This window comes from Malania oleifera, chromosome 9, assembly GCF_029873635.1.
Source record: "Malania oleifera isolate guangnan ecotype guangnan chromosome 9, ASM2987363v1, whole genome shotgun sequence".
Classification (NCBI taxonomy): domain Eukaryota; kingdom Viridiplantae; phylum Streptophyta; class Magnoliopsida; order Santalales; family Ximeniaceae; genus Malania; species Malania oleifera.
Genome location: NC_080425.1, coordinates 43,945,225 through 43,959,212, shown reverse-complemented (window position 1 = coordinate 43,959,212; position 13,988 = coordinate 43,945,225). Strand labels below are relative to the sequence as shown.

The following is a 13,988-nucleotide window of genomic DNA, read 5'->3' as shown; positions in this document are numbered from 1 at the left end:
CCCCCGATGGAATCATCAGTACTGGTGCAGTGACAAGCCACTGTTTCAGTTCTTGGAAGCTCTGCTTGCAATCAACATTCCATTCAAACCTGACATTCTTCCTGTTCAAATGCGTGAGTGGCCCTAATAAAGATGAAAACCCCTCTATAAACCGACAGTAATAACCCGTCAGTCCCAAAAGACTCCTAATTTCCCAAATGTTCTTTAGCCTGACCCAATTCAACATTGCCTCAATTTTACTGGGATCCACTGAAATATCATCCCCTGAAATAACATGCCCCAAAAATGACACTTTCTTTAGCCAAAATTCACATTTGCTAAACTTGACATACAATTCCTTTTCCCTGAGCATCTGAAGTACTAGCCGTAAGTGCATCTTATGCTCCTCAAAGCTCCTCGAGTAGACCAGTATGTCATCAATGAAAGCTACAACGAAGTGGTCTAAATACTGATGAAAGATTTTATTCACCAAATCCATGAATACAGTAAGAGCATTCGTCAGACGAAATGGCATAACTAGAAATTCATAATGCCCGTACGTGGTCCTGAAAGCTGTCTTCGAGACATCTACTGCTTTTACTTTCACCTGATGATAGCCTAACCTGAGATCAATCTTAGAATAGACTCGTGTACCTTGAAGCTGATCAAATAAATCATCTATGTGGGGTAGAGGATACCTGTTCTTGATTGTCACCTTATTGATTTCTCTATAATCTATATACATTCTCACAAATCCGTCTTTCTTCTTTACAAATAACATTGGAGCTCCCCATGGTGATACACTGGGCTGAATAAAACCCTTATCCAGCAAGTCTTGCAACTGATCCTTTAGCTCTCCTAACTCCACTGGAGCCATTCTGTAAGGAGCTTTAGAAATCGGTGTCGTCCTGGGAAGTAGATCAATAGCGAAATCTACCTCGCGGTCAGGAGGCAATCTTGGTAGATCTTCTAGAAAGACGTATGGAAACTCCTTAAACACTAGTGTATTGCCCAGCTTCAATCCATTTTCTAACACCTCCTTTGCAAAGGCCATAAACCCCTGACAACTGTCTAGGAGCAATCTTCTCGCCTACATGGCTAACACTAACTGTGGCGGGGAACTTACCTGCGATTCCACAAATCTGAATTTTTGCTTCCCCGGTGGTCTAAAAATCACTTCTTTCAAATGACAGTCAATATTAGCATAGTTAGCTGTCAGCCAATCCATACCCAGTATTACATCAAATCCATGCATATTAAGCTCAATAAGATCAACTAGCAGTACTCTCCCCTAAATTTCTATCGGATAACCCCATGAGCACCCTACGACATTACACCACTGACCCTGTCAGAGTAGCAACCAACAACTCTACATCTAATAACTATGTCTCATTTCTAGACAATTTAATATAGACTGCAAACACAAAAGAGTGGGTGGCACCTGAATCAAATAAAACAATCACTTGATATGATAAAATGTTAAAGGTACCTATCATGATGTCACTTGCGGTCTCAGCATCTCCAAGCATCAAAGCATAGACCCTCGCCGGAACTACATTCCTCTGCTGGCCTCCACGGGGCATTTGATAGCCTCCCTAGTAAGGTCTGGGAGCAAGAGCAGTACCAGGTGGTGTAAGGCAATCTCGCAGCAGATGGCTCTGCTCACTGCAATGATACCAGACGACTCTTCCCACTCGACACTCTCCCAAGTGTCTCTTTCCACAAGTCTGACATACAAGGAAACTCTGCACCGCCTGAAACTCACGACCTCCAGTCTCCTGCCTCTGTCCTCTACCACAGTTTCCTCTGCTCCACTGACCTTGCCTAGATCCTTACTGGAAGCCTGAAGGCATAGATCTCTTCCTATGTCCCTGTTGCTCTGCATCTATCCACTCACTAGCTTCAGCCAATGTTGCTATGTCAACCAACTCGGCAAAATCTTGTATATTCAACGCTACTAATTTCTTGTATATTCCACGCCTCAAACCTCTCTTAAACTGTCTCGCCTTCTTTATTTCATCAGGAACAACATACGGGGTGAAGTGGGACAACTTTATGAACCTCGCTGCATACTTCTAAATTGACTGCTGTCCCTACTTCAAATTCAGAAACTCTTCCACTTTGGTCTCTCTAATAGTGGCTAGAAAATATCTATCAAAGAATAATTCTTTAAATCGGTCCCATGTCATAGTTATCGGCATTGTCCTCTGCTGCTCCAGGAGTTTCACAGAAGTCCACCACCTCTCGGCCTCCCTTGTCATTTTATAGGTGGCGAAGAGGACTCTCTGCTCCTCCATACACTGCAAAACTACCAACACATTTTCAATCTCTTGCATCCAATTTTCAGCGACTGCAGGATCAACACCTCCTGAAAATGCTGGATGATTCATCTTGGTGAATTTCTCTATCATGCACCCATAGCCTGCAAATAGGCCTCCCTGCTCTCTAGAGCTCCTAGCAATCTCAGTCATAACATGCTAAGTGACACTACGTAATATTGCATCTGAATTAGCCCCACCTGCATTTGAGGGCCTGCACCGTCACTATCGCTTGCATGGGCACTACCTCCTCCAAGGTTCATCTTGAAAAGACAACAAACATGGCTCAGGACCCTATTCTTATAATTTACACATCTACGCAAAATCCCCTATCTTTACATCTTTTTCTTAATTCAAGATTCAGTCCTGCACTTTAGAAACACAACCCGACAATGGTTTGCTATGACTTTCCTGAAATCGTTACCCTAGGAAAAACACAGAAACCATCATGGAAATCCTGCCTCCAAACTGCAGAACAAAACCTAAAATCCTTTTCTTATACTCTAGTATTGTTTTCGCTGCATTCTAAAGTTTACAGAACCTAGCAACCTAGGTTTTGATACCAAACTGTAACGACCCGCCTATTTTACCATATAATATTTTTTTTCACATAAAACATTCATAATATCCATAAACATAATTCACCTAAACCCGTGGGTACAGGGAATAAACCAGTCATACACCTCTGATACCTAAGCAGCAAAAAACATCCATCATATACATTTCAAGTCATCCAACCAACACAATACCAGAGTTCTACCAAATCAGTCATATACATATACACATCCCAAAAAGACCAAAAAGTGTCCTAGGGTCATAACCCAAAAATCCATCAGACCCTAGCATAGCTACTTACCCTTCTGATAGGGTAGAACAGTCGACCTCTAACGCTGCGGAGCTCTATCCGCTCTTCTATCCGGGTTTCTTGAAATGTTTATATAGTTGGGGTGAGAAACCTCTCGGTAAGGGAAATAAACTAACATCAGTGTGTGGCAAAAAAAGTATTTTCGTGTTATACATGTATCAGTTCATAAATCATATTTTGTAAAACTATTTGTATCATATCTGGATAAACATAATTTATCATAACATGGTATAACATACTAAGTTTCTATACATGAAAATCATCTTATATAACTGTACATTACATAACACTCAGGATGAATAGCTGGCTGGTGTCATGTTTTACCCCCACATGACTAGGTTGTGCGGCTCGAATGCGGGACCTAGCAATGGTTAGCTAACCACGCTAGATCAACATAAGTCTATAAGTACGATGGGTCTACCCCTCCTGGTCCGGACTGTAGATGGACGCATGTACTACCATGAAACCACATCGACTGCCGTTCTCCCACAGTCTCTTACGACATGTGGTAGCATTAACATACACATGATCGTGAACATATTGCTACGGTACCTTGCTTTGTGAAAGCTTAAACCAAGTCATCCGGGTTTTGATAACATATAGTGATTTTTATATAATGATACATAGCTGTTTCATAATAACATCTGTCGTAATAATATTTTCATAAACTTTCGCAAAACATATCATGTAAACCACGGCCCTTGCGCCGGCATAGTATAACATGTAAAACCACGGCCCTTACGCCGACATAGCATATTATATAAAACCTCGGCCTTTACGCCGGCATATTATATCATGTAAAATCACAGCCCTTACGCCGGCATATACTTTAACATATATAGTTTTGAAATCTATGTACTGTTTCAATACCATACTTTAAACATAGTTCCTGTACTGTTTTCATAGTTTTCCTGAAAACTAAGAAAAACATGCTTATTTTGGGAAATTCACAATATTCTGATATAATATAATTTCATGAAAATTATGCTCATGCCACACAAATATGAATAATGTTTTAAACATAAAACCTGCCCTGAAATCATATTTCTTGATAAATAACATCAAATCCATTTTCCTGTTCAACAGCAATATTCCCAAACATGTGCTAATACATACATAATTTCTAAAAATAAATGTTGTAATATGGTAAATAATTTCATGAAAATACCGACTTAGTTTATACCCTTACCTGATCCATTAGGAAGCCCACCAATTACTCCAAAATTACACCCATGGTGTTCCTTGTTCAACACCCTGAAATTTACACTTCCCCCAACAAAACTTTAGTATAACCTATCTAATACCTTTTCTCAGCCCAGAAATACCATTTAGCTTAATAATTATTAAAATAACTAACTTACCCAAATTTTTAGATGGTGTCTAAGTTGGCCTAACCAACGATCTATTCATGTAGATATGAAGAGAAACTTCTCAAGAGTAGCGTGGCGGCTTCGGATCGTCAAACCGGCGAAGAATCGGGCCAAAAACCTGGAGAGAAGGCAAAGGGGGACGGGTTAGAGAGAGAAAGTAAAATTCTGCATGTGATTCTCTCGCAGAAATGAACTTTGGGCCTTTATAGAATGCTTGTCCACGTGGCCTTGTCGACGAGCCACATCTCCTTGTCGACGAGCCACATCTCCTCGTCGACGAGTCCAAGAAGGAGTCTCGCTGATGAACACTTCTCCTTGTCGACGAGACACACGTCCCTGTCGACGAGTACTTCTTCACTCATTGACGAGACCCCACTAAAATTCCTTTTAAAAATTCATTTTCTCTCCTTTTGTCATTATTAATTACTATAATTATTCAGGTTTCTACATTATTAATAATAATATTTGTTAGACTTCTAAGCGTAATTTTATCTTAAAAATTATTAGCCATTAATTCATGTGTCATATGCAATAATATCCGCTAGATTTAACTACTTTTTGTTAAAGGAAAGAACTTTTTTACAATCATGAAGATACATTAAAGGGTGCAAGTATATTTTTTTTCCTATATTTTGTTAATTCATTTGGTATAAGAATACATGATCTATGCATAAGTGTGAATGAGTATACGTCTATAATATATTGCTAGTAGAGATGCATGCTATGCACGAGATATGATTTTAAAAATAAATTTTAAATAAAATTATTATTAATTAGATTATAGCGTAAGACCCCACTAAATAATGTTTGTGTTCACTTTTAAAATAAGGGATAAAGGTGAGGCCACATACCTGCTCAGAGTATAGATCCTTAGAATTTTCGTTTTTTTAAACGAAGGTTTTTTATTGTCTCAAGAAAGCTTATATCAAAGATACTAGAAGAATTTCTTGTGCATTGTTTCAATAGAAACTATTCCATAGAAACTCACATTAAGAAGGGTCAGACTTCTTGAGTTTTGACCAATGTTCTAAGACAAATAAAGGGAGGGTGCAAATAAGTAGGGTTCCTTGTACAAGAAAAGGAGCTTAATGTATGTTATATGGTCTACTTCACAGTGGGTTTTGCAAGCTATTACAACATGGAATAGTAATAAATAGGAAAGCAAAAAAACAAAGGCGCCCATGAATCCTTAGGATATATCAATCATTTATTGTGTGTTTTCATTGAACCCTTATAAAATTTGGTTGGATAAAATGTACATGTAAATTGGATTGAATAAAAATACTTCTAAGCCAAATAGATATCGAGACCACTTCATATGTGGTATGAATATTTATTTTCTTTGTTGCTTGTGAATTTGTCGTGTTTTATGGTATGAAATTTTACATCAGTCATATATTTTCATAAATATTCTAAATTATTTTTAAAAAAATTCTAAGGCAACAAAAACATTAGGAACTTTAACATCTAAACATTTAACAAACATAAATTAGTTCATAATATATATAAATTAAACTATTTTTTAATAATAATGCAAATTATGTTTTACTTTTATATTGATATCAAAAAAATCCATGTAATAATTGCAGCTAACTTTGCATTAGTTGTCAGTAATTATAAATTGAATTTTAATACATTCAAAATCTATCTTTTTTCCAATAATAGTGATAAGTAAAGCATATTAAAAATCCTTGTTCAATTTTTTTAATAAAATATATACTAATTGTCTATGTTGTAGGATTTTAAAATTAAAAAAATATCATTAGCATCCCATTGAAAACTTCAAAAATTTACTTCTGTTATTAAAAATAGACAAACAATTTTGAACTTCATAAATTTTGTTTTCTATTTAAATAGAAAGCCTTTTTTACATTTTATTGTCAAATATTCTAAACAGGGTGACTAAATTTCTACTCTTTCAATAGATAAATATATTAAATTATTCTACAAATTTTATCTAATTTTAGTATATAAAAAAACAAAAACCAAGACAGCCACAAACATTTTTATTTGCAATATAATGCTACAAGAAATATGTCATGCTTAATTTTAGGATATGAATTTCTAACCTGGACATAACATTGAAGTCTAAATATTTTTGTGAAAACAGTTCCTTAAAGGATGAAATGCGCTAGTGTAAAATATTGCATCATAATTTACTTTTTTATTTTACAAAGGACGCCCTCTGCATAATAGATCCTGGGTCGATCCCTGGAAAACAGAAACCATCAATACGATAAACTGTTCATTCCCCCGACACCGAGTTTTCACAAGAATCCAATCAAACTGATGAAGATACGACAGCACATTGATTGCATTTTGATTTCAATTGCAATTCAATTTAAAAGCAAGTTAGATCAGTTTGGTGATCAATAGCTCCAGCTCATTTCGGAACCATTGGTTTCCAGAAGCGTTTATTGTGATATTTTGGACTCCATTCCAGTCTGTCTGTATCTGTCCTCGAGTCTGCCCGGCACATGAAGCTTTTGTCAAGGGGAAATTGAAGTACAAATACTTAAAAGACCATCAACAGGGAGAGAAGCAGAATCATATGTACGGTTCAACTAGCTCTTTCTTTATCATTAACTCTAGGACACTATATTTTCTTTGAATCAGATGGATCAATATATTTCCAAAAGAGACCCAAACTGCTACCCATGATATTCATAATTACAGCAGACATGGCAGGTGGCAATGCAACCATTGGTGAGGTAAAATGGGATGTAGCCAGAACGACACCTAGTGATGAATTTTGCATACCAACCTGCAGCGTCGAACAAGGGGAAAAATGTGACTGAATCTTACCATGATATATACACACAAACATACTAATAATAAAAGGAACTGGAGGCTGTTTTTAATGTGTTTTTTCCTCATATTATTCTAAAAGGTCATTTCACATCTTCTCACAACTTAATTTTAATAATGAATAGATTCATAATTTGTCATATTTATAGACTTTACTACCATAAGCTGCAGCCTGCAGGGCACAGGCATTGCACCATGCCCAGGCCTAGTATATTACTAATAGAATGAGAATTCAATCATCGAGCTTTTCTGTAATGAAATTTCATGCAAAAATATTACATAAAATCTTGAAACTTTTGGGATTTTTTCACAATGTCAATCTCGATCATAAACCAGATCAGTTTAGGGTTAACTGAATAATACCTCAATTGATATTGATCGTCGTTGCACTTCTCTAAACCCACAAATAGTTGCTGATAAATACCTGCAAATTGAAACTCACATAAATCATACAATTTTATTAGTGAGCCAAACCACAAATGTATAATGCATACGAATGTGATTTTATCCCACTTTTGCCATGATATGATCTCAGTTACAAAGCACTAGTTCCAAGACCTCAACTATGGCTCTCATTGGTATCACTTCTGCAGTTCAAACCAAATGTACAATGATCAATATGATTTAGCTTTTCCCTTTTGTCATGAATCGTGCTTAGTTTACATTTGTAAAGCACTAGTTCCAACAGTTTAACTGTGGTTCCTTTTGGCAGTGCTGCTGTTCAGACAGCTGCTCTTGGATAGCAAAAGTACCATTTTTAAGTGTTGGGTAAAAAGGGGACGCGCTTCTCAAGAAGAAACTGCTGCCCTGAAGCAGAATTTGAGAATTTGCTTTGTTTGGAAGTTGCCTATTAAATTAATGATTGTTACTTTCCAGCATTGTCATTTAAGAAAATATTCACCAGACACAATAGAGCACAGCAGCTACTAACATCAGCCTTTGCAAAACATGATCAAGTAGCATTTTTGAGAGAAAAGCCATAGTAGCTTCTGTAAAGTGATTTTTTGACAATACTTTCGACACAACATTACTGAACAGAATCTAGATCAAATCCCAACAATGATGTGGTTTAAATTATGTCTTCGTTGAAGGGTTCTTGAAAGGGGAGGAGAATCTACATTGTACAAAGTAATTGGATGTCCTCAAGAGGGGCAGAAAGAGGTATGAGACAAGTCCTAAGAAGCTCCAGTGCCAGAAGATTAAAGATTTGTTAGTGTGTGCATGTGCGCATATGAGAGAGATCTCAGTTGCTCAAGTGCCAGAAGACCCCACGAAACATGGTTGGGGGTATTTATAGGGTGTTGACACCCTATTTTGTCCAGGGTTAATTATTCCAAAGTCTAGGTTAATTTAGAGTTTAAGGAGCAATTAAGAGTGAAAGTGAGTTTAAAAAACAATTAATTAAAAACATGTTCTCTCTGCTTGCATCTCAATGCGCAAGTCTCACATTCAGAGTGGAGCCTTAATTTCGCGTTTTCAAACTCATTTAATCAAGGAAAAAGGTTTATCCTTCATTTTAATTTGAAATTGGACAAAATTGGATAAAAAGAGGGCCCAAACACCCTTTTTGGACATGAAAGTAAACTCCTTTTGAAATGAGGGATATTTTTGAAAGAGGGAAAAGAGGGAAGCGCTAACTTTACTCTATTTAAAGGGGCTTAAGCCTCAAGGAAAAACACACAAGGAAGAGGCAAAGAGGGTGTACATACACTCCCAAAGAGAGAGCAAAAGATATAGGGAGAAAGAGGGCAAACAAGAGAAGAAGAAGGAAGTAATACAAAGAGCTTGAAAATTCAAGATAGGAAAAGAAGATCATTCAAAGTTGGAGAAACAAAAACTACAAGAAGATCAAGGTAAAGTTGCATTCTTCAACTCTTCTTTACACTATTAAGAATGCATGACGGCTTATGTATCAAAATCTTTTTCTTTGCATGCCCAAAAATAGGATTTTTATATGTTTCTTGATGCATGAGTTCGAGCTGTGTTTTTTCTGCAAAATACTACATTAAATACATAATTTTCAGGGTTTGATTGCATATGTTCGGCTATTGAAAAATGCTCAAAGGTATTTGTAATTTAAGATAAGGTTTTTTATCTCAGAAAAGTAACCATACCATATGTACGTCTTCTGGTATCTCTCTCACTAGTCCCTAGGTTATCAACTCTTTTGTTGTTGACCCTATGACAAATGTCACCAACTTCTTTTATGCTCTCTAGTATTCTAAAAATCTACCTTAAATTACCCTTGCTTATGGGTCCACTACAGCTATTAAGGGGATAAGAATAGAAAATCCTACTCCCTCCATCTCTCTTTCTCTTGTGTCGTACATTCCTAAATTCCTCTTCAATCTCATGTCTGTTTAAAATTGCAAAGTCACTAAATTGCTTTGTAACCTTCTTTATTGATTAAGTTCTTATTTAGCATCTGAAGACAAGCAATATGATTGGCACAAGATGTGAGGCTGGTGGAGTTTACTACTTGAGTCACTCTCTTCTCTTACTGCCTGTAATGTCACTGTTGACCTTATAGGTCATACCCAATTTTGATAATGACAAATACTCAAGTATTTAATATCTATCAAGTTTGTATGCAAGTCCATATGAGCAGATCACTTGATGGCATATGAAGACTCAAAGTCTAAAGACCCAGAAGAATTTTTTATTGTAATCTATATTAATTCAGGTTTGTAATAGTAACATAGGAAAAATGTTTGTAATAATCCCTGCATATCATGCATGTAAGTTCTAATAAGCTCAAAAAGACCTAGACTGACCTTAGGACCCTCATGTCTACATTAAAATATGCCCTATTGAATTAAATTCAATCATCATATAAATAGGGATGATTTTATAAAGGGACTAGGACCGAAATGTCTAAAAAGGCTTGTTCGGTCAACCAAACTGTAATGCACAGAAGCATTCGGTCAACCGAACCTTCACCGGGTCAACATTTTGACCCTTTGGTTGACCGAAGCGAAAATGAGATGTAACACTCTAGTCGACCAAACTAACACATGGGGTGTTCCCAACCTCCTGGCCGACCGAACTTTCAATACAAATAATGGCTGGTCGACCGAACACCCAGGTTCGGTCAACTAAACTCACTTCGGTCGACCGAACCTCGGAGGTTCAGGAATTGCCTTATGAATGGCCGACCGAACACATAGTTCAAATTTTTCCCTGGTCGACCAAACTGAGCACTTCGGTCGACCGAACACTCTAGACGGTCGACCGATGCTCTTGGGTTGTCGAAATTTACCGAGGTTAAAAATGTTGTTATTATTATTAACCTCACTTAAACTTTTGCAAAAATGACATATATGTCCCCAACGGTTATAATTTTCACATTTTCTATTTATAGGGGCTCATTTGTGAAAATTAGCAGTAGATTAGCAAGAACATTATCGAAAAATCCTCTCCAATTTAAAAAGCCTATTTTGCCTAATACTACTTCAAATACAAATACTCTCATACACTCCTTCCCTTGATCATCCAAAGTATTGTGAGAGTTTCTATTGTGCTATTACTCCATTTCAAATTGCTTAATACTCTCATTATATTGCTTGTTAATTGTTATTGATTTTGGAGAGTTAAGCAAGAGTTAACCCACAGATTTAAATAAATAAATTTTGTGTGGGAAAACTCATAGGCTTTAAGGTCTTTGCATTGACATTGCAAGATTCCTTAAGCTTTATTTTTGTGTGCAAAATATTTTACAAAGCTTGATTTCAAACAACTCTCAAGTGTGATACATTTGAGAAAATATTTTTGAGTTTGTTTGAATATTATTGCTAGCATCTTTAAAACCCTAATTTGACATTGAGATTTAGTATATCTTGTTTTCAAGAATAACTTGTTTGTACACTCTTAAGCATACTTGAGATTATCATTGTATTGAGTGTAGATTGCCCGTATACACCATTGAGCTTATAGTTTTTACATATTTGGTGTGGATTGATTATTACTTGTGCATAATGTAGTACATATCTGCTTAAAGTGAGAAGCATATTTCCATGTACGCAAAAATTGTATTTCACATTTGTTGTATTCCAGGCGTGGGCCTGAAGAGGGAGACTAGCCCTGTGGAATAGTCCTGGATTGGCTTAGACCCAATTAGGAAAGCTAGGTGCACCATCCTGATAAGGTGTAGATTGAGGTTAGCCCCGTGAATTGACCTGGTTATAACCGGTGCCGCTCCACCCGTTAAGTGAGTATTAATGGAATCCTCAGGCTTGCGAGCTCGAGGACGTAGGCAGTATTGGCCGAACCCCGATAACATATCGTGTGTGCACTGTTTATATTTCCGCAATTTATTTATCGCACATGTATGTTTTATTTATGATTGCATAGACAGACCCTAAGTTGCGTAATATTGCTGCTAGATTGGTTGACCTAGGAAGAAAGTTTAAAATTCCATTTCACCCTCTCTCTTGGGAATACACCAAAACTAACAGCCACTACCACACCATATCAAACCCATTGTCACCTTTGTCATCCATCAGTAGACAAGTTAAAATAGCCAATTCCTATTTTGAGTTTCGTGTCTAACCTTGAATGTGAGTTTTGTCAATTAGAAAAGCATCATCTTGTTCCCTTTTGCCTCTTGAGACAATAAAAGAGTTGTTAGCCCTTTTATTTTAGTCCATTTTGATGTTCGGGGTTCTAATTGCATGTCAAAGTTGGGGTTTCGGTACTTCACTACATTTGATGACCACTCCAGAATGACTTGGTCGCATTTAATGAAAGAATGTTCGTATTTGTTTAATATCTTTTGTGCCTTTTGTTCTCAAATAAGGATTCAACTTGATATGCCAGTCTTGATAATTCATGGTTATAATGCTTAGGATTACTTCAGTACTCAATTCACTACCTATATGACTAACTCTAGCAAGATCCATCTGTCATCTTGTGTCCACACTCCAAAACAAAATGGAGTTGCAGATCGGAAAAACATATATATTCTTGAAGTCACTCAAACCCTATGGTATCAAATTAATGTCCAAAAGTTTTTTGGAGTGATGTGCTCACAACTTGCTTCTCTCACAATCTCACCAATAAATTGTCATCTTATGTCCTTGGTGGTAAAGTCCCATATTCAATTACCTTCCCTAAGGCTCTATTGTTCTCGTTACCTTGTATATTCAATTGTGTCCTTCATTCATCAATTAAATCCAAGAAGGGATAAGTAGGATTCTTATGCAATCAAATGTATTTTCTGGGTTATTTCTATCATGGTCTTAAATTGCAGTCACGGGTAACATCGCAAACAGTCATAGGTGTCACGGGACGCAGGAAACGCAAGTATTACGTAATAGGAAGTGGGCATAATGGCTGTGAATTTTTTTCACGCATGCACAACCACGCCAATATTGAAGAATAAGCATGAAATAAAGTACATGATTTTTGATGAATTTTGACGCTTTAATTTAACCTACAAATACTTTTTAATAGGCAATATGAATTTTATATTAATTTTAGTGCATTGTTTATATAAAGAAGTCATATTCTTTATAGTTTGTACTATTTTAATGGGTAAAAAATGTAGAAATGTAATTGAAATGGAGAACCAATTAATTAGAGACATAAAATGACTAATGAGTCAATATACATATACTTGAATTTGAAAATGATTAATATCAATAGTTTAATAGTCGATACATGAATACAACATTACAATTTACAACAAAGCCACATTTCACCACTAAAAAAAATGACGTGGAGGTTCTTCATAATCTCAATCTCTATTTTGAGATTCGATTGGAAATTATCTCCCCACCCTTATGGAAATACATAGCTAAACAAATCTATGTTCACATCATTTTGTTGTGGCTCCTAAAAGTGGTGAAAATCCAACAGATATAGGAGGTGCATAATCTTCTTCTTGATCATATCCCGAATGATATCCTAAATGACTGTGATGATGAATCATCTAAATCAAAGTCACCAAAACTACGAACCACAACATATGAATCTTCAGTAGAGTCACGGTCTCGATGCCAGTGACTTCTTCTAGTCTATGCTCCATGACTCCTACTAGGGCCACCACTAGTAGCACTCCTCCTCCTAGTTTGTGAATATCGGTACTCAGGAGGAATACCTAAATCATAATTTTTAGGTATATCATGTAATTCCTAACGACCAAGAGGATATGTGTCCCCTACAAATGATGTCCTCATGTCAAACCTATAATCATATTATGCAACACCATCACCCCTAGCCCTAGCACCACTAACATCATCATCATCACTTGGTGGGCTCAAACCAAGGTTATCATCACTTTATGTACATTCAGAACTTGAACTCAAATCATGCACATTTATTAGTGGTTGATCACCTCCTTTTACAATACCACCAACCGCTTCATCTAAGCAATTTGAGTTGTCTTGACCATCAAGCAATGATATCTCCCTCTCCTCTAACCCTGGACTCAAAGCATCATCTTCTTCAAAAATATAATCCAAATTGATGGTATTGAAGCTATCTTTAATTTCTTATTGGCTTCTCTGTATTGTGTATCTTAACTTTAGCCTCATGTTGTAATGCACGAAAATAAGTTTTTAAAGTCTCATGTGCTTCAATCTATCATTGTTTTTATGTGGATGAGGCTAAAGGTGCTCCAATTACGCTCATAGTTTGAGGCTGATATGG

General features: G+C 36.5%; 1 protein-coding gene across 2 annotated transcripts in view; it reads right to left on the bottom strand.

Moving 5' to 3' along the window:
* Window positions 1-6,627: 6,627 nt before the first annotated feature.
* LOC131164418 (probable sodium/metabolite cotransporter BASS2, chloroplastic) overlaps window positions 6,628-13,988 on the bottom strand; it is a 32,553-nt gene continuing 25,192 nt past the window's right edge. The window contains exons 6-7 of one of the 2 annotated variants that reach the window (XM_058121592.1): window positions 7,704-7,764; window positions 6,628-7,296 (exon numbers count right to left, since the gene is read on the bottom strand). In XM_058121592.1, coding sequence (XP_057977575.1) covers window positions 7,129-7,296; window positions 7,704-7,764 — 229 coding nt within the window. In that variant the 3' untranslated portion in view covers window positions 6,628-7,128. Of the gene's footprint in view, window positions 7,297-7,701; window positions 7,765-13,988 lie in introns of those variants that run through there. The other variant, XR_009139262.1, reaches the window with a different exon arrangement.